The sequence below is a fragment of the Megalobrama amblycephala genome, linkage group LG14, assembly GCF_018812025.1.
Source record: "Megalobrama amblycephala isolate DHTTF-2021 linkage group LG14, ASM1881202v1, whole genome shotgun sequence".
Lineage (NCBI taxonomy): Eukaryota > Metazoa > Chordata > Actinopteri > Cypriniformes > Xenocyprididae > Megalobrama > Megalobrama amblycephala.
Window position 1 is genome coordinate 33,402,797 of NC_063057.1, and position 21,624 is coordinate 33,424,420.

General features: G+C 38.5%; 1 protein-coding gene across 1 annotated transcript; it reads left to right on the forward strand.

Annotated features, from left to right (window-relative positions):
- Positions 1–70: 70 nt before the first annotated feature.
- On the forward strand, positions 71–17,550 carry LOC125244878 (guanylate-binding protein 1-like). The gene is made up of 10 exons (XM_048155240.1): positions 71–118; positions 334–521; positions 678–805; positions 5,649–5,758; positions 6,206–6,396; positions 6,593–6,835; positions 6,938–7,218; positions 11,842–12,054; positions 12,156–12,258; positions 16,859–17,550. Exons 2-10 carry the CDS (start codon positions 338–340, stop codon positions 17,299–17,301), a joined length of 1,896 nt encoding a protein of 631 aa, XP_048011197.1. The 5' UTR covers positions 71–118; positions 334–337; the 3' UTR covers positions 17,302–17,550.
- The last annotated feature ends 4,074 nt before the right edge of the window (positions 17,551–21,624 follow it).

Genomic DNA, 21,624 nt, shown 5'->3' on the forward strand with positions numbered 1-21,624 from the left:
CCATTCAGCCTTAAAGGGCTGGACTAAAGGAGTGTCTATGATATACAGATAGAATGACAGGAAGCTAAAACTTGTATACAGCTCAGATTGAGCTACTGAAGTTAAGTAAAGCAAAAGGGTAAGTGACTTTCCTTCATTCATGGTTTATATGTGTATTACAACTTAAACACGGTTTATGAGGATGTTTATGGGTGGGGTTAGGATTAGCAAATAGAAAATATTATTGGCTCAGTATAAAAGCTTTTACACATGCAGAGTCACCATAAGCCATTTAATAATGTATGTGTGTATATGAGTGATCTCTACACCCTAACACGTTTAGATAAACTTTAGGTCCATGGTGATCATGGACAAACCAGTGTGCTTGATTGACACGGAGTCAGATGGGAAGCTGTGTGTGCAGCAGTCAGCTCTACAGATCCTGCAGCAGATCCAGCAGCCAGTGGTGGTGGTGGCCGTGGTGGGTCTCTACCGCACCGGGAAGTCCTACCTGATGAATCGCCTCGCAGGACAACAAACAGGTTAGAACCTTATTGACAGCACTGATAGTATCCAAAAACATTATGCAGTAACATGCAAGTCAATCTGTTTTTGTGTGTGTGTGTGTGTGTGTGTGTGTGTGTGTGTGTGTGTGTGTGTGTTATTTTTTTGTGTGTGTGTTTGTGTGGCTCTATCAGGGTTTGCATTGGGCAGCACTATTGAGTCCAAGACGAAGGGCATCTGGATGTGGTGTGTGGATCACCCCACTAAAGCAGGAACCACTCTGGTGCTGCTGGACACTGAGGGACTCGGAGACGTGGACAAGGTAGGTGACATAAAAACCAAGTACTGAAACACAATTACCTAGTTCTGGCATGAAACTCTAAACGGCGCAGGCTGATAGGTCTTTAACTCATTTGGTAGTGATCACATCATTATCTACATTGCACAGCTGATTGGTTGCTGTTGCATCAGAGGCCAATAAGCTGCTATTCAAACAAATACATGTAGTGTTGCTGTTAGCAGTCTTTAGCGCACTTTCAGAGTGTATCTGGAATCAATGTCTAAGATAAGTGATTGATGTTTTATTACACATATTGTGTGGTCTGTTTATTCCTAAATGGAGCAAAAAGTTTTAAACTAGTTTTATGTTAGAAATGTCAAGTCAACATTTCAACAGCTGCACGCGTGAATCACTCAGTATGTATACATGGACAACAATATTCCGATAATAACCCAAGTCATTGTGCAGATATGCATTTTGTTTTCTCACTCAACATCACAGATATAGTAGCCTGACGTGGTCATACTCAATTCTAGTCAGAATATGAGTCTGATACTGCTCCATTGGGCTTTGATTATGGAGGCGTATTTCAACCGATCCAGGAAAGACCTCAATTGGATAGACCTACAACCAATCAGAGCTACAGAGTAAGTGACGTATGTTGAGTGACGCATAGTTGTCAACAGAACTCTTCTTAGCGACCATCGGGGCCAGCTGATAAATCAAACTTTTGCCGAATCCCGTAGGAAGGACGGCAAAGACATCTTTCCCATCGACAAATGCCTTGATCGCGGTCCTCTGTTCCTCTTTTAAAATTAATGCGCTGTCGATATCTTCTATAACGGACGCGATGGCGGAATCTACACATCTCAGTTCTTCAACAACAGCCATCATTGTTGTAAACTAATTGACCTTTCGCAAAGACCCGCCCCCCTTAGTTACTGTTGCTTTGTCCGACAAGCCGTGGCGCTGTCACGCCACACAGAGTGGAAAATACATCGTGGAGCAAAGAGGAAACTGACACGTCGACAGACAAGACAGAGCAGGTTACTTATGATATTAAACAAAGTCCCAGCTTTCAAACTGTGTTAGTTATTAAAAAAATTAAAACAATAAAAACCGTTTTGTGGCTCTTTAATGTGTTGTGACCATGACCGTGACAGATTGCTGTAGCGCCTCCGCTCAAGAGGCTCGTGAACCGATCATCTCTTCCTACTAGTCCATTTAAAGCATCAAATAAACATGAATGAACATGAGAATGAATGTTGTTTCAAACGCAGAAAGATGTCAATATGCACAATTTTTCAAGTTTAACTCCACCGATGTTAATCTTCTAACTCCTGACTGCTTTGTTGGACAAAATAGCGGATGCGGCGTTCTGATTGGTTAGATCGCTTGTCAATCAAACTCCCCAAGCGCTCTTTGATGACATGGCTGATTACGTTTCTGGTGATAATCTGTCAATCATCGCCCTGACAATGTGATTGGTCCGAACAGTTTCTGTTCGGGCATAATTACTCCTCTACTGATCGAGTCCAGACCGAACTCCCCGACCTCAAAATGTTGTGGGCGAGGCTAAGTTCGGCTGGCATCCAGGCTACAGATATAGTACTTGAACTGTCTAGTTCTCTCATTACCCTGTGCAACTGTGTAGGGTGAAAAGTTGCTTTACAAATGTATAACAATAGTCTTCTTTCAGCTGTTGCACAACAGCTCTACAACCAAAAAAATGATCTGTTTAGTGTTGAAGAGGTCTCTGTAACATGCATGAATTAACCCCCAACAAAGCAGGAACAAGAGAAAAGGTCCAAAAATACTCTCACTTTTAGAGCAGATATCCTTATTCAGATAGAATATCATTGAGAATGAACACATGTATTCAATTAATAGCTTGCTAGATTGTTGTAAATAGGAGGCACATTCTCAAAAAAAAAAAAAAAAAAAAATAGATTGATGCAACACATTTACTTAAAGGGGACCTATTATGCAAAATTCACTTTTGCATGGTGTTTGGACATAAATGTGTGTTGGCAGTGTGTGTACACAACCACCCAATAATGATAAAAATTCACCCACTCCTTTTTTTAATCCCCATAATCCATCCTCACCTTCATTACTATAAGCAGTGTTTCAGAACAAGCCGTTTCCAGATCCCTGGCAGTGTGATGTCACAAAAGCCACAGGCCCCACCCACGAATGTTGACAGACACTGATGATTGAACATAGAACCGCCCTGAGCACGTTCACAGCGAGTCTGCCATTGCTGCACTGACGAGAATGTCTCTAAAGCGTTTTAGGTGTTCTGTAGCTGGATGGATTAATCCACAGAGCTCTCTCCATTTACTCCCTAAATCTGAGCCGCTGAAGACGAGGTGGATTAACTTGGTTTTCCAGGAAAATGCTCCCTCAGTTCTGTCAAAATTCATTTATGTCTGCGTGAATCATTTCACACCGGACTGCTTAGTGAACGAATATCAATACAAAGGGACAATACAAAACAGAAACTGTGCTAAAATGTGCTACTCAAGGATATACAAGTAAAAACTGTTCGTGATCCAGCTTACAGCCTCCAGAGTGATACTGGATACGGCAGTAATGAAGGTGAGGGCACTTTATTACAGTTCATCTTTGTTTATTTATGGGTATTAAGTTTATTAAGCACCAACCGAAAGGCATAAGGTCTTTGTATATTCATTTACTGTTAGTTGTAACGAGTGTTTCTGTGTTCTTCGCTGTGTATGTTGGTGATAACACAAGGTAAAGAGAGAGGGTTTATGGATAATATTTTAATGCATGCTTGCACAGTGTTTTATTAAGCTCTTACAGAGATTTTCTAGAGTGAAAACGGACACTTCATCTTTTGTGTGAAGCAGTGTTAATTTTGCCAGCCATTTTTGATTTAGTCTCAGTCTTTATCTTCAGACGAAAATGCTCCTTAGTCTTAGTCACATTTTAGTCATTTTAGTCTTTCATATTTTAGTCTAATTTTAGTCAACGAAAAGTCATCACATTTTTGTCAAGTCTTAGTCCTTACTTTTAGTCAAACTACAGTTACCAACATTAATTTTGATAGCTATTTTATATGTAGTCTTTAGACAAAATAGTCATAATTTTTCTCTTTAGACCAATTCATGTAAGCTTATGAAAATTTGAATCAAGGTAACAGGCTGTATTGACATTGCACACATAGCAGTAGCACTTGCAATTGTACATATCCTCTTTCACTCTAGAAAGTTCTCAAACCTCAAACTTTCTAGAGTGTCGTACCCCCTGAGGGATTTAACATCCTTCTGTGCACCCTCTCTTTTCCACTTAGACTGCAGTTACACATTTCCATTAAGGGACAATAACCTTCTTTTTTTACCTTTATAAATACCTTTGTAAAATAAATAATGCCTTAAATATATATATATATATATATATATATATATATATATATATATATATATATATATATATATGCAATAAATACAATGATGATAAAAACAAAGTGATACTTTTAAATATTACATTAAAACCTCCAGTAGGTGGCGGTAAGTCACCTTTTTTTATGAGTGAATCATCGAGTCATTCATTCTTTCAGTATCAAAGCAAGCGGATGTATTTATGAATGGATCATTGAATCATTGACGATTCGTTCAAAGCCGCAGATTCGTTCACGAAACACAGCTTGTGTGCTGCTCTGCTGTGGCTTTCGTTGCAAAAAAAAACTGAGAGCAAAAATACTGACAATACTGTTTAAAATGTACATATTACCCTTTTGTTTGTTGAACTGTATAAAATCAATATTCGGGAAATTATATATTATCTTATATTCGGGCAATATTCTTGCTGGTATAATATGATCAGCATTAATAACAGTAACTCGCTGAAGGGTATGTTTAATTGTATCGAACCAAGTTTTAATCTTAAATCTACATGTCTATGTTTGTTCTTATGTTTGTCTATTTGTTCTTCATGCTAGTAAGTGCTAAATCCCCACTTTCACAAAGGTAACGTTATATTGTCGAGAACAGCACAATGTAGCACGATGCTGGCTTGTGTGGGTGCAGTCAGTTTTGACCGCGAAAGATGAGGTAATTTGATTGAATGTCGTGTATATATACGACATTTTACCTGCTAGAAATACATGTTATTTTAAGGTGGAGTAGAATAAAATGAACAGCACTTTTCATGTACGTCAGTTTGAGAACCACTGCTGGATATCAGCCTGCACTTTGGTCCCAGATTTAGTCAGTAAATGAGCAGCGCAATATAGACACTTTAATTTAAGTAGAAATCTCAAATGAAGAGTGCTGAACTTTAGCTTACTTGTCTGTGTTTTCAGATCATCCGCGCTTCAGTGTAGAGAGGGCTTGTGGTTGCCAGATAGCAAAGATTAAGTAAAACGTGTTCTTTTAACAGAAAAGCTCTGATAGGGGGTTTAAATTCTGGAAATCTGGCAACTGTAAGCATGAGCGCTCGTAAAGACAGTCTGACAGTATGTTTTGTCTCTTTTATTCGACAAAAACAAAAAGTGATTTCAAAAGAGTGATTTTGGTCAAGGGTCTCAGTCTTGTCTTTTTTTTGTCAACGATATTGCACGTGTAGTTTTAGTCACGTTATCGTTAAATGAAAGTGGTGTCGTCTCTCATCGTCTCGTCTTAGTCATGAAAAAAAAGGTCGTCAACGAACATTTTTCGTCATAGTTTTCGTTAACGAAATTAACACTGCTTCACATACACACTTTGGGGACATCAGTGACTTATTTTACATCTTGTAAAATGGGGCATAATAGGTCCCCTTTAAAGACTAATTTGCACTGATTTTTGTTAAAAATAGAGTAGCTTTCTTTTAGATTAATCTCCATTTTTTCTAACTCCATGATTGTCTTTCTCTTTCTCAGGGAGACTCAAAGCATGACACCAACATCTTCTGTCTGGCTGTGTTACTGAGCAGCACTCTGGTCTACAACAGTCGAGGCACGATTGACAACAGAGCTGTAGAGGAACTGCAGTATCCTTCTGACAATATAGATACCTATCATGTCATTTAGCTGATGGTGTGTATCCAAAATGTTTTACAAATGAGTACAAATAAATCACGACTTTGTAGTCAAAACAAGGAGACGTCACTTTTTGTAAGGTGCTACATGCCATGTGTGGGTACAGTGTATTATGAGAAGGTGCATTGGGTTATTATTTATTTAAGTATTTATTTATTAAGAAAGGCACAAAAAGGAAAGTACATCTACTTGCCTACATCTACACCAACTTGTCTACACCTGACTGCTTCCTTTATAGCTAGGCTTGGTGATACTGAAAAGTATTTATCACTGGTCTTGATCATTTGCTTAGTACTTCATGGAAAGACACATTTGTTTTGTTAGACAATGTATTGTGTTGTTGTTTGACAGTCACTTGACATGCCTGACATGTTTGGCATACCTGAACAAACTCTCAGATATGTTACTGAACTAACAGAGTGCATTAAGGTCAAATCGTCAGATGAGGATGATGATGATTCAAGCGAGTTTGTGAAGTTCTTCCCTAGTTTCATCTGGGCTGTGAGGGACTTCACTCTTGAGCGAAAGATCGATGGCAAAGATGCAACAGAGGATGAGTACCTAGAGTTTGCTCTGAAGCTGAAACCTGGTAATTTAATAATAGTAAAAAAAAATATTTTAGTAAAATCATTATTTTAGGAGCCCTTACAATCACTATCACTTTTTGTGACTATTTTTTGTTAACTGGTTTGTCTCTTTTAAAATTCATAATTTATTGAGATAATACTTATGGTTCAATAATATTTGAATTGAGAGAATCTACATCATGCCCTAATTTGTTTTAGGCACATCAAAAAAAGTGATGGAGTACAACTTGCCCAGGGAGTGTATCCAAAATTTCTTCCCTTCCAGAACGTGTTTTACTTTCCCATTCCCAACCGCTCCAGAGAATGTGTCTCGTTTGGAGAGTTTGGATCCTGCTGATATTTCCTCTGACTTCCTGGAGGTCACAGATCGTTTCTGCAAGTTTGTCTTTAACAAGAGCCATGTGAAGAAGCTGAAAGATGGAATCACAGTCACTGGCAGAGGTGATTCAAAATTAAACCTGAAGAGTTTGCATGTACATACAGATGACTGTTGTTCAATACCTTTTCTGTACCATTATGTTTGACTTCTTTCCTTCTCTGAAGTTCTGGGTCACTTGGCAAAAACATACGTGGACACCATCTCCAGTGGGGCTGTGCCGTGTCTGGAGAATGCTGTGATTGCTATGGCAATGATTGAGAATGAGTCTGCAGTGAAGGAGGGGCTTGAGGTTTACCAGAGTGGAATGGAGAAGCTGAAGGACTCCTTCCCTCTGGAACTGAAGGATGTGTCCTCAGAACACCAACATCTCAGCAACATGGCGACACAAACCTTCATGAAGCGTTCCTTCAGGGACACTGATGGGAAGTACCTGAAATCTCTAGAGGTAGGCTGGATCTCAGTTTTAGTTCATGTAGGATGATGCGGTGAATGACTCAGAATATAACTGTAACCATGCTTCCCTGACAAGGGAATGAGATGCTGCATCTGAGAATTTGAAGATGTGGGAAGAACATGTGAAATCAGTCCAATGGCGTGACATAGGCTGGTGACGTCATGACCAGGAAACTATAAAGCATACCCAGACCAAACAGAGTTGGCTTCTAATAGGCTGAAACAAGTCAATCACAGACATGCAGACATATACACAAGACAGGCCCTTGTTAGTACGGCGGCATGGGTATAATTTTTTTCATAGCGTCAACTTCTCTGACGCAGTGTTTCGTTCCCTTTTCAGGAAACCATGGTTACAGTTGTAACCTGAGAAGTTCCCTGAAAAGGGAACTTGTGCTGTGTCAGAGAATTCAACGGTGTGGGAACATTTATACCCATGCTGCCCTACTAATAAGGACCTGTCTTGTGTGAAACCATAAAAAGCAGTACTAACACAAGAGCACCTGGGACCCCAGTGTAGAGCCCAAATATAGGTTATAAAATCTAACAAATGTGTGCTGAAAGGACCAGCCCGCCACATCACATACATCTTGGAAGGGAAACTCCCAATAAAACAGCTTTTGAAGCAGCCATACTCCTAGTCGAGTGGACCCGGACAGCCATATGTGAAAGCTGATATGCAAGAGAGATAGCCTCAAATATCCACTTTCTCATCCTCTGCTTAGATGCTGGGGACCCCTTCCTAGGTGACCTAAAACACACAAACAGCTAATCAGATTTACGCCACAGGGCAACTCTGTGGATGTAAGAATCTATTGCTCGAACTGAGCAAAGTAGATTCATTCTCTCCTGGTCTGAAGTTTGAAAAGGGGGAGGACAAAAGGCTTGCAGTACAATAGATCTTGCCACATTAGTGGGGGACCTTAGGAACATAACCTGGTCTAGGGTATAGAAAAGCTTTCATCAGGCCTGATGCAAACTCCAAACGCGATGAGGAAACTGACAGGGCTTGCAATTTTCCTATTCTTTTGAGAGAAGAAATAGCGATGAAAAAGAAAGTTTTTAGAGTCAGAAACTTAAAAGAAACAGCCTTCCAATACCATGGCCAAGTCCCAAGCCGGTGCCCTCGTGAGAAGTGTAGGCATCAAGTCAAGTCAAGTCACCTTAATTTATATAGCGCTTTTTACAATGCAGATTGTGTCAAAGCATCTTTACATTGATAACTTATATATACAAAGTTTTGGCATGAAACTCTAATGGTCAGGCTAATAGGTCCTTTAACACAACCTGCTAATAATCACATCATTATCTATAGGTCACAGATGACTGGATCCTGCTGTATTAGTAGCCAATGAGCTTGCATGCTTAATCTTTAAATGCATGATTTAGCATTGCTTAGCAGCGCAGCGTTCTTCAGAAATCATCTAAGATAAATACATGGGTTCTTATACTATCACTGTGCGTTTTTGCGTAGTCTGCTTTATCAATTCTATGTCATGTCAACAGCTGTATTCGGATTTTATTGGGCATATACTTTTTCATACTACAGGACGAACAGCAATTTTGCGAGGTCGGTAAGTCTTTTAATTAATGGATTTCACGTTGAGCGTGCCAAGGCAATTCCATGTATTCTTCAAACGAAGCAAGAATGCCTCAGTCGATGCTTAATATGTATTTGTGTCATAATCTGTATAGTATAATTTGTGTTGTGCTGTGGATAACATTAGGTGTTTTCTATATGTGGTGTGTTGCAGCGGCAGGCAGTGTGGCTGAATTATGGACATGTTTTGCTGATCTGAGCGGTGGCTGCATGTCTGTCAGAAATCTCTCTCTCTGCTTAAAATGCTGAGGTACACATTAATAGGAGCGTAAATAGAAGACACTTTGCAGTGTGGTGGTCAGCTCATTGACGTAGCGGAACTTTTGAGTTCGCTGAGATAAGTGAATGTTCTACACGCTATTGCAGCCATACGTTTCAGTTGTGTTATCTGTGGGGACCGACAGTCGATTGCACGCGGTGAAGTGATGTTATGGGATTCACTGTCAAATTGCATCGACTGACATAATCATTGCATATGGGACAAAGATATAATAGTAATGCATTAGCATGCAACTAAGACAAGATAGAATATTAATTCAAAATATTGAGTTTCTATTGAAATCTCATTCATATTATGACATGTAAATCTAAATGTTTCACAATATTGCTCAACTTCAACAACTCTTCAAGGCTGATGTTTCATGTACCTACATGTTTTGGGCTTGGTCAGCTTATGCATGTTGGAGTCATGCTCATTAATTTTTCGTTCATTGGATGAGTTTACTTTTTTAGGAGTATAGAGGGTTTGACAAGGACATTATCAAACAATGCTACATCATTATGCTATTATTTGCTCAGGTGGTCGTGGAGGGTTTCTTATCTCTATTAGCCTGCAACGTTTTACCATTTGTTAAAGCCACACATAATGCACCTTCTAATGGTATGTTTGAGCCTTTTGGCTCAGACACACATAGACATAGGCCACTAGAGCTAAGCCATTCGGCATGGTAGCCCAGGCACTCATAGCCATATTGTTCATTAAAGCTAAGCCATTTGACGTGGTAGCCAGGCACACATAGTCTAATAGGCCACTAGAGCCAAGCTTTATGGCCCAGAATTACTTAGTTGTGGCAAAAAAAAAATGGGCCAGGTACACAAAGATAGCATACACACGGTTCCTATGGCTCTTCGGAGCAGCAGCAGAATATATGTTTTGGCGGTAGATCTGCTTGGGGGTGAGGATGAATCATCATCTTGCCCTCTGCATTGATGGGGGATCTCTGACAATACACTGGGCTTGTATTGTCTAAAATCATGTCACCTGCTCTGTTGGGGGTTATTCATGTATGCTATATTGTACAGCAGCAGCATGTCTTACTTGCTCACAGCAGTGTGTCGTGTATGTATTGGCAGTAGCAAGTCCCGTACTTGCTCGGCAGCAGCAGCAATAATCAACAGCAGCGTAGCAGATCTATTCCGCCAAGACCAAATATATCTACATTGTCATATCCATTACCATGCCAAACACTCAGAGAGTTGTCATGACAGAAATAATTTTGGCTGCACAGCAGCTCTTAAAGAAAATGGTATCAATGCAGGCAGATGCAAAGCACTGTTGAATATCAAATGTCAAGTGTCCCCAACTAAGCAAGCCAAAGGCGACAGCGGCAAGGAACCCAAACTCCAACAGGTGACAAACAGGTGTTAAAATGGAGAAAAAAAACCTTGGGAGAAACCAGGCTTAGTCGGGGGGCCAGTTCTCCTCTGGTGAACAGTGCTTTGTTACGATTCAGGTAGCTATCATAAGTCCGATAGGATCGCAACATTCAATGTATTTATTCCAGTTCAGTCCAGTTGAGGATCGTATTCATCACGCCGGTATGGACGGTTTGTTGAGGAACTGTGCCACTGGCTGTCGTGTCGATGAGGCCTTCACAATGGATGATCTAGTTGACTCGATCTCTGCTGATACTTCAAGATTCAAGACTCAAGATTCAAGAATTTTTATTTGTCACATACATGATTATATGAAGAGCATATGACCAGCAGTGAAATGTAAATCAGGTCCACTCCATGGAAAATACAAATATAAAGAATACAAACACAAGAAAATTATACAAAAATAATAAGATATAGAAAAGAATAAGATAATGAGCTTATAAAATAAAAATATACAGGACAGTATACTGTAGACTTAATAAATATTATAATGAGCAAGAATGTAGAAAAACAGAATGTGCAACAGATTGTACAGGGTATTTACATAGCAGCAATAGAAGTAAAAAGGTCAATAAATAAAAAAAGACCCAGTTAACTGGGTCCAGCCGGAGATTCCTGCACCATGAAGTGAATGCTCCCCACTTAAGGGCATACAGTTTCCTTGTGGAAGGAGCTCTGGAGTGAAATATGGTCTCAATAACCTCAGTTGAGAGACCTCACAGAGCAGTATATATACCACCTGAGGACCGGCTTTCAGTCAGTAGAGTGTTTGGTGTCAAAATGGGAAAAGCTGTTTTGATAAAGGACAAACTGATGGCACGACACCTCGGAACTTCGATCTCGGAAACGGACGCTTTGCAGTTGTTCACATGCCGCTTTAGTGAGTGCATATCCAAAGTGGCATATAATGAATATACATGCTTGTGATAGACAAACACCAAATAGACAGACGATTTCACATACTGTGTGTTTGCTGAAGGCACAGAAGCCAACACTTTTTGGTCTGGGTATGCATTATAGTTTCCTGGTCATGACCATTGGACTGATTTCACATGTGCTTCACGACACATTCACGCAGAGACGTTCCCATAGCCTCAAATTCTCAGACACAGCCTGAGTTGCCTCGAAAGGGAACACTTGACTCAGTAATACTAGGCAAGTTATCTCAAAATTTAAATTAAATTGCAATATGTTTTCAGAACCAAAAAACATATCGCAAACCAATCAGTGTTATTATTTTGCTGCCCTTTCCTGGGGTTCTGTGGTGTGAAGAGATGTCAGAGTGTACATAGATGAAATGTCCTCTGATCCATTATACACTAACTGTTACTTACATGCTACATGTTGTGTTTTTAGGAAAACATTAATAAACTCTTTGATGGATATCTGTGCCAAAACGAGCAAGCTTCAAAGAGACGATGTAAGGATCTGTTGTCATCCCTCTCTGCACCAATGATGGAAAATCTCAAGCAGGGTTCCTATGCTAAACCTGGTGGCTATGATCTCTTCTGCAAGGATCTGGAGGACATTGTGAAGAATTATAACAGCCAGGCCAATAAAGAAGTCAAGGTCTTGCCCATATTACACTTATTACACATCTTTATACACACTGCACACTACAGAAATCTGATCAACATCACAGTTATCCATTTTGTTCTGTATGTCAATAGGCTGAAGAGGTCCTAGAGGAGTTTCTGAAGCAGAAGTCAGTGGATTCTAAAGCAATTCTGCAGGCTGACGAAAATCTCACTGAAAAGGAAAAAAAGATTAAGGGTGAGAGTCTTAACCATTTAAATCCTAATTTCCCTGTTTGTATATTCTTACCAGGTTCCTTGTGTAAGAGGTGCTCAAAGGTTTGGGTACTTGCGAGAGTACTGCTGAGACACTGAATGGAAATGAAGATGTAACAGCCAAGTTATTTTAGTACAAGCTGTTTCAAGGGTCCAAGAATTGCACCCTGCAATAACAATTACAGTCCAGGGTGGCTGTGTATGCCATTATCATTATGAATCAAGATCAATGTGATCAAGATCAGTATTTTGAACTCTTCTGGCTCCATTTTAAAGGGTTTGTTCACCAAAAAAATGAAAATTCTGTCATTAATTACTCATTACGTTACAAACCCGTAAGACTTTAGTTGATCTCCGGAACACAAATGCCGATATTTTGATGAAAACTGAGAGATTTCTGTCCCTCTATTGACAACGCTTTGCAACTACCACTTTCAAGCTTAAGAAAGGTAGTAAAAACAAAGTAATCCATGTGACTCCAGTGGTTTAACCTCAATTTTATGAAGTGTCACGAGTGCTTTGTTTTGAAAAAATAAAAAAATAATTTACCACTTTATTTACAAAATATTAATCTCCAATCCATGTTCGTGCAATGCCTGGTCTTTTGTCAACACAATACGCATACATTGTGGTGCTATTGAAAGTGGTCGTTGCATAGACTGTCTATGGAAGTACAGAAAGCGTTCAGATTTAATCAAAAAGATCTTCATTTGTGTTCCGAAGATGAATGAAAGTCTTATGGAGTTTGAAAGGACATGAGGGTGAGTAAATGATGACAGAATTTTCTTTTTTGAAAGAACTATCCCTTTAATTCAGTTCTAACTCATATTCAATATGATATTGATGTTTTTGAAAGAGTGCAACTTAGATGTGTAGGGGAATTTTACAGTTAAAGACCTGGAGTCAAAGTGTTAAATAAATAAATAAATAAATAAATAAATTGAACAAAATTTTACTGAAGAATAGTTTGCAATGTCATCAGCAGAAGCCAGCTTCAAGTCTCACAAGGGGTTTGTAGATCGCTCTGCGTACATTCACATTTCCATAACAATTATACTCTAACAGAGTTAACTAACTATGTCATTACTTCAGGTTGAATGATTCTGATTGGCTAAGAAAAATAGACAAATTTGGTAATCTTCCACACATGGACAGATAGTCAGAAGCATATTTCCCTTCGTCAGGATGTTGACGAGGGGACTCTGGATTTAGGTACCGGATGTCCTTATGGGGTCATGACATGGCGTCTGCTGGTCTCAATCAGAGTGCCAGTTGTCCACTAGTACAAAGGACCTGCACAGAACACTTAGCGCCAGTGTTGGGCACGTTACTTTAAAAAAGTAATTAGTTATAGTTACTAGTTACTTCTCACAAATAGTAACAGAGTTAGTAACTGAGTTACATCATTATAAAAGTAACTAATTACCAGGGAAAGTAACTATTGTGTTACTTTTTTTTAAAAATAAATAAAAATAAAAATATACCAAATAAATTGAATGCCCCCAATATTACTTATATTACATATAAGTCTAAGAATAAATTATTCTTGATCCGACTCCTGACTCATGATCCGCTCTTGCTCACGACATGAAATTTCTCTGTAGGCTACTGTGTTGGTAGCCATTAAAGAAAACGTAGTTTCATATTTATGTTTAAATAGTCCTATGTTATGTTTTAAATCCATTTATTTGATTATGAAAAGTGAACAGCATGAGTAAGATGCATCATAAGATGCACAAATATATCGGGAGACATGGAGTGGGTCAGATATGATTTTGACCACTTCATTAAGTTTTGTTTTGTGGAAAGCCTTTCTTTAAAGTGAATTTCATTTTTTAAAAATTGTATCTTAATTTTAATCAATGTTTCATCAACCAATGGACTACTTGCACAACTACTTCTGCGTTCTGCTCATTATGGCTCGAGCGTTTCCGGTCAGTGTTCAGCGCACTTATATACAGAGAGCTTCTCGTGAAAACGCAGATTATTAATAAAACTTAAAGTTTGGTTGAGTTTGGAAAGGTCTGTACACAGTAATCATCAGAATATCTCTTCTCCGGTCTCTGAATATGTCTGGAATTTAAAATCATCCTAAAAACTCTCATTTTAAGAGGCGTTTAGTTATCTATGTGATAACAGCCCATTGAAAATAGATATAACCGGAAACAACTGAGCCGTAATATATCAAACCGGATGTGCGTCATGAGGCTCAGTGCAAGTAGACCATTGCCTGGATTTAATATATAAGAAGCAAATATAGCAGACAATAAAATCATGACATGGAGGCGCAGGTGCGATCACTGGTGCGTGAACTGTAGCGCGTCTTATAGGCTAAATGAACCGAAACTCAGAGGCTGCTTGCCTCGCAGACATGAGAAATATATCTATAGAAAGCTTGAAATATCTACTTTAACGAAAATGAAGTTATTAAAATTGAAAAGAAATAGGCTACTCTGATTATGTAGCCTAATCCGGATGAAATGTGCATTCTCTCTCTAGGCGCGTCCATATGAGCAGATGATGAGAGTCAGTAATGTCAACTTCATCATTGCAGCCAACACTGATTCAGAAAACATTACTTTATTAATAAACAATTAAAATGTCTCCTTGCTGTTTTTGTCACACTCATAATCATTACTTTTGTCAGTTCTTTATGGCAATTATGCGTGCGCTTGAGTGCTATATAGCCTATATTATGTAAACGCTCATTATTATGGTTTATTCTCTCCAGTATTTAAGAAATTAAATTAATATAAATGTGATTAGTCAACTAATAGCTTAAAGGTGCCCAAGAATGCTTTTTCACAAAATGTAATATAAGTCTAAGGTGTCCCCTGAATGTGTCTGTGAAGTTTCAGCTCAAAATACCCCATAGATTTTTTTTTTATTAATTTTTTTAACTGCCTATTTTGGGGCATCATTAACTATACACTGATTTTTTCAGCGCCACCCCTTTAAATCGCGTGCTTCCTGCCTCAAGAGCTCTCGACTATATTACAGCGCATTTACAAAGTTCACACAGCTAATATAACCTTCAAATGGATCTTTACAAGATGTTCGTCATGCATGCTGCATGCATACATCGAATCATGTGAGTAAAGTATTTATTTTGATGTTTACATTTGATTCTCTATGAGTTTGAGGCTATGCTCTGTGGCTAACGGCTAATGCTACACTGTTGGAGAGATTTATAAAGAATGAAGTTGTGTTTATGAATTATACAGACTGCAAGTGTTTAAAAATGAAAATAGCGACGGCTCTTGTCTCCGTGAATACAGTAATAAACGATGGTAACTTTAACAGTTTAACAGTAGTTAATTTAACAGTACATTAGCAACATGCTAACAAAACATTTAGATAGACAATTTACAAATATCACTAAAAAATATGTTATCATGGATCATGTCAGTTATTATTGCTCCATCTGCCATTTTTCGCTGTTGTTCTTGCTTGCTTACCTTGTCTGTGCACAGATCCAGCCGTTAATACTGCCTTTCCTTGTCTAATGCCTTGAACATGAGCTGTCATATGCAAATATTGGGGTCATACATATTAATGATCCCGACTGTTACGTAACAGTCAGTGTTATGTTGAGATTCGCCTGTTCTTCGGAGGTCTTTTAAACAAATGAGATTTACATAAGAAAGAGGAAGCAATGGGGTTTGAAACTCAATGTATGTCTTTTCCATGTACTGAACTCTTGTTATTCAACTATGCCAAGATAAATTCAATTTTTCATTCGAGGGCACCTTTAAATGAACAACTACTAGTCGACTAGAAAAAAACTCATTTCACATATTTTTGATCAAACATCAAAAAGGGTATTCTGGCTCTGCTCTGACAGACACACACAGCGCATCGTACATTATTATCAGTTTAAAATTATATTTGTGTATGACTAACTGCAGCACACACCAGAGAAAAAACTTTGCAGGTCCTATGGCTGAGAGATAGGCTACTCTGATGAAAACCGCTTCAGTGAGCTCAATTATAGTAACGCGGCATTTTTTTTTGTCAGTAACGGTAACGCCGTTGTAACGGGAGAAAAAGTAATTCGTTTGATTACTCGTTACTGAAAAAAGTAACGGCGTTAGTAACGCCGTTATTCCCATCACTGCTTAGCGCACATACACAGATACACATGATTCACAGCTTCTTCAAGGCTGAAATTGATCTGAGCTCTGCTCTGAGCAGGAAACTTTCCCCAAAACATACTGATAACATGTTCTTTTTTCTCAGTGAGAGGTACAGACAAGATTCAAAATTATTTTCTATTGTTTGAAAAGGAAAATAAATGCTTTAACATACATTGAAGAAGCCATTCAAGTAATTTAACAGAAAGATAAATGTTGATCAATAACTTAAAAGATATATATTGAAGTGGCAGTGGATTCTAGAATCCACCCCTTCAGATGAGATAAACTCTTAGTAAAATATTGGAAGTTGAAAATGGAAGGAAGTGTTCTTCTTAAAAGGTGTATAAGTATATTTATAAGCATTCACTGAAGTATATTTCCTTAAAGGACAATGAATTACATGTAAAATCAGTTTTCTTCTTTCTCTTTTTGTCAATGAATAACCAGAGGAAATAGAGAAAGCAGCCCTCCTGCAGCAGGAAATCAAAGCTGAAGAGGAGAAGCAGCGACAACTCAAAGAGAAGATGGAAGCAGAGAAACAGAGTAATGAAGAGAGGATGAGACAGATGAAGGTGAAGATGGATGAGGAGCTGAGGCTCCAGAGAGAGGAGGCTGATCGTGCCATGAAGAGTAAACTGAGGGAGCAGGCTGCTCTGTTAGAGAAGGGCTTTAAGGAGAAAGCTGATATGAAGACCCAGGAGACAGAAGAGTTCAAGAAACAGAATGCTGAAGCTGAGAGTAACAGAGCTAAAGAGTTTGCAGTGATGTTAGAGAACTCAAACAGGAGACATGAGCAGTCTATGGCTATGATGATGCAGCAACAGAGAGAACAGATGAAGGCCATTCAGGAGAAGATTGCACAATGTTCAGGTGGATGTTGTATCTCCTGAAATGCTTTAATTCTGTGATCATCAAACTCATCAGAGGAATATATAGATGTATAACCTTACAATAAAACAATACATTTGATCTCATTCTATCTTCACTTGAACTTCAGTGATATTTGATATGATGGATTAGGAAATTTAAATTTCACTTCCCAAGCATATTTTGTGTGTATAGTGTCATAATTATAATTATAATCATAATTATGTTTATTTGACATTGGTATTTCATTTTAAACAGTGACAAATAAGGTTTTTCAAATAAACAGATGGTATTTGTAAAAACAAAACCTGTGTGTGTGTGTGTGTGTGTGTGTGTGTGTGTGTGTGTGGCAGAGGGGTGGTTAATTACTTGAGTACTATCAATATTCAGGTAAGAAACACATTTAGGTTATTCACCATTTTTATTTAAAGAAATTGTGCCATCTGTATGCTCTACTAAACGATAGAAATAAAAATTATGACATTAAAGGAGATTTTTACAATATGCAATGTAAGGCTTGCTAGTGTCAAACTCTATAAGCCCTTCAGGCTCAAGATATTTAAAGAGAAGATTAATGAGAGAGACTTAAATGAAAAGAGAATCTAGAATTTCGTGACTGCATTGGTGGGTGTAAATAAATCCCTGTTTACACCTGGTAATAAGATGCGTTTTGACTGATTGGATCACAGGTAGACGGCAACGTAGAACAAATACAGCTGTAAACGGGGTTTTAAACATTTTTAGCTTGTCCGCTTTCGACCACTTCCAGAGGTAGTCGAAAATTAGAGGTCCTGCCACCATTAACTGCTTTCCTGTAATGGCAGGCACCATCTGGTTTCATCTTCACCATCTTTCCCCAAGGCGACGCGACCATTACAGCTTCTTCCAGAGGCAGCGGTGATGGCTATGGCCATGGAGGCAGTCCATGAACTCGCTGTGCCCCATGACACTGAAACCATGGTGTTCTCCAGTTCCACCGGAGTTGCCTTGGTGGTTCCCATGTCCATGGCCCCACCACAACTACCTGATCCATCCTATTGTGGTCCTTCACCACATGGTCCAAAAAAATTATGAATGCATTTCCATGTATGTTAAATCTGTTAGTGTGTGTACTGATTTGACATACTTATAGGGAATTTGTTACATTATGAGGAAATCCCAACTGTCTGAGATGGGGTTAGGAGTAGGGGATACATATCATTAGCTCAGTATAAAAACCATTACACCCATGTAAAGTCTTAGTAAAAAATACCAACGTGTGTGTGTGTGTTTGTGTAAGCTAAATCTGCAGTGATCATGGACAAACCAGTGTGCTTGATTGACACGGAGTCAGATGGGAAGCTGTGTGTGCAGCAGCCAGTGGTGGTGGTGGCCGTGGTGGGTCTCTACCGCACCGCGAAGTCCTACCTGATGAATCGGGAGAACAAACAGGTTAAAATTATACAGGCAGCAACATCCAAAGAGCAACCCAATGACAGTTACTGCTGTTTTGAATTAAGGCTGGTGGTCAAAAGGGTTAGGCCACGGTGGTAACCATGTGGTATTTCTTAAAGGTGCCCTAGAACCCTTTTTCACAAGATGTGATATAAGTGTAAGGTGTCCCCTGAATGTGTCTGTGAAGTTTCAGCTCAAAATACCCCATAGAGGTTTGTTTGGAATGGTAAAAGACCTAGGATAAGGTTTAAGACATTACAGCTGGCTAAAGAGAAGGGTGGTAGAGCCCTACCTTATTTTCAGGATTATTTTTATGCTGCACAATTGAAGCCTTTAATATGTTGGTGTATACCAAGCTATGAGGCAAGATGGAAAACTCTTGAAACCCCACAGATAGATACACCATTACATTCATTACTTGGGAACAAAAATCTAGCTGAGAGGAGTTATAGGAAATTAAATAACTGGACTGTATTTTCATTAAAGTTGTGGTTTAGGGCTTTGAGGCAATTACAACTAGAAAAACAGGCTGGGGTATTACAGTGGATAGCATATGATCCAGATTTTATACCCGCTAGACTGGATGAGAGGTTTAATGGAGCTGGAGAGGAATTACGTCCTATTGCTCAGTCATTTCTAATGGAAACTTATTGAGTTACCAGGCCATGTCAGACACATTCGGATTAGAAAATCAGGATTTTTATAGATACTTGCAAATTAGGGATTACTTTAATAAAGAATTTAAAAATACAGGAATGGGTGATGATAACTTGATCACAGCTTTTATTAACGCATACTTAAAAGAAGATAATAAAAAGTTAGTATCAAAATTATATGGATATATACAAATTAGTAAAAATCATACGTCGAACTATGTAAAACAAAAATGGGAGAAAGAATCAGACTCTCAAATAACAGAGGAAGACTGGACAAAAATATCTGTTACACAGACAAATACAACAAACTCAAGATCATGGCGGGAGTTTGGATGGAAGAACATAATAAGATTTTTTATAACTCCCAAGTTAACAGCAATACGCAAGAGTGAACAGAGTCTGGGCTATTGTTGGAGGCAATGTGAAGCCCCAATGGCTAACCATTTCCATATTTTCTGGGCATGTTCAAAAATACAGCCCTATTGGCATGAAGTAGCAGCTGAAATTGGGAAAATATTAGGGGAGGAGTTGAAATTTTCTTTCATTACTCTGTACCTTGGAAAAATACCTGAAACACTTTTAAACAGTGATAAATACCTATTAAAAATATTCTTAGCAAGTAGCTGGAAGGCCATAACACGTAAATGGTTGCAGGTTGATCCTCCAACAAGAAATCAGTGGATGGAAATTGTAAATGAAATATATTGTATGGAGAGACTTACATTTTCTGTTAGACTTAACTCTGAGAAATGTATTAAGTATTGGCATAAATGGATTGTGTACACAGACCATTGAGAATAGGTGAGATACTGCATGCCAAAGAGTACATGGAAATTGTACTGTCTTGACTTTGTAATGCCTATAATGACCCTTTGTTCTTTGTTCTTTGTTTCCAATAAAAAAAAGTTTAAAACAAATGCCTAATTTGGGGCATAATTAAATATGTGCCGATTCTGTGCGTGTCCCCTTTATTATTTATTTATTTATTTTAATTATGCAAACAGACAATTACAATATTTACAGTTGAGACATTAAATGCAAAATACCAATACATGTACAACAAAACATACATAACAGCCAGTAAGATTTTTGTGTGTGTGTGTGTGTGTGTGTGTGTGTGTGTAAGTGTAAGTGTAAGTGTAAGTGTAACTGGGTGTGGGAATGGAAATATATGAATAAAGGAGCATGTAGGGAAGTACAACAGACATAACCAGAGTTATAATAATAATAATAATAATAAAATCATCCGGAATGAGGGGGAGGTTAAAGGATCAGGAAGAGGACAAAATAAAATAATAATAGTAGTAGTAATAGCAATGATGATAATAATAATAATAATAATATTGATACAGCTATTAATGATAAGGTATTATAAGGCTGTCTCTGATCCCCCTCATTGCCATGGCACAAGATGGACCCCCGCCAGCGTCATATTGCAGCGGGCTATCAAGGTGAGGTGCTGCGGGGCCCAGGGTCCCAATATCCACACCCATCTCCGGCCGTCCCACACATGCCACGCTTACCCTGTCTTTGTTTTTTATGTTTGTTTGTTTTGTTTTGTTTTTTTAAATAAATATAGCTGTTTTCGTTGCTATACTCGTGATAGGCATATGTTTATGTCGACTAGTGTATAATGCATTAAAAAAGCATGGCGTGCAGCATGGAACCAGCCCAGTGCAAAGCCCAGGCTGCCACGCACACGCCACACTTACCCTATGTGTGTGTTTTTTTTTTTTGTTTTTTTTTGGTTTTAACTTGCTTTAAGCTCCAAATGAATGTGTGTGTGCACCTCATATAATATGTGAAGCATTAAAACATCAAGACGTGCTGAACCAGCCGGAGACAAGAAATCCCAGGCGAAGGTACAAGCTGGAGGGCGAAAGCCCAAGGCCCCCGGCCCCACATGTGCGTGTCCCCTTTAAATACTTGCGCTCCCCGACCCAAGCTTGCAACTCTGTAATACATTGCATAAACAAAGTTCATACAGCTAATATAACCCTTAAAATGGATCTTTACAAAGTGTTCATCTTGCAGCATATCAGATCATGTAAGTATGGTATTTATTTGGATGTTTACATTTGATTCTCAATGATTTTGATAGTGCTCCGTGACTAAGGGCTAATGCTACACTGTTGGAGAGATTTATAAAGAATGAAGTTGTGTTTATGAATTATACAGACTGCAAGTGTTTAATAATGAAAATAACGACATGGCTTTGGTCTCCGTGAATACAGTAAGAAACGATGGTAACTTTAA

What these genes read in the sequence shown, in the direction of transcription:
- LOC125244878 (XM_048155240.1), top strand. Translation starts at nt 338, where the DNA reads ATGGTGATCATGGACAAACCAGTGTGCTTGATTGACACGGAGTCAGAT. An exon ending in GACTCGGAGACGTGGACAAG is followed by an intron (nt 806 to 5,648) that starts GTAGGTGACATA and finishes TCTCTTTCTCAG; the next exon opens with GGAGACTCAAAGCATGACAC. An exon ending in AAAGGAAAAAAAGATTAAGG is followed by an intron (nt 12,259 to 16,858) that starts GTGAGAGTCTTA and finishes ATGAATAACCAG; the next exon opens with AGGAAATAGAGAAAGCAGCC.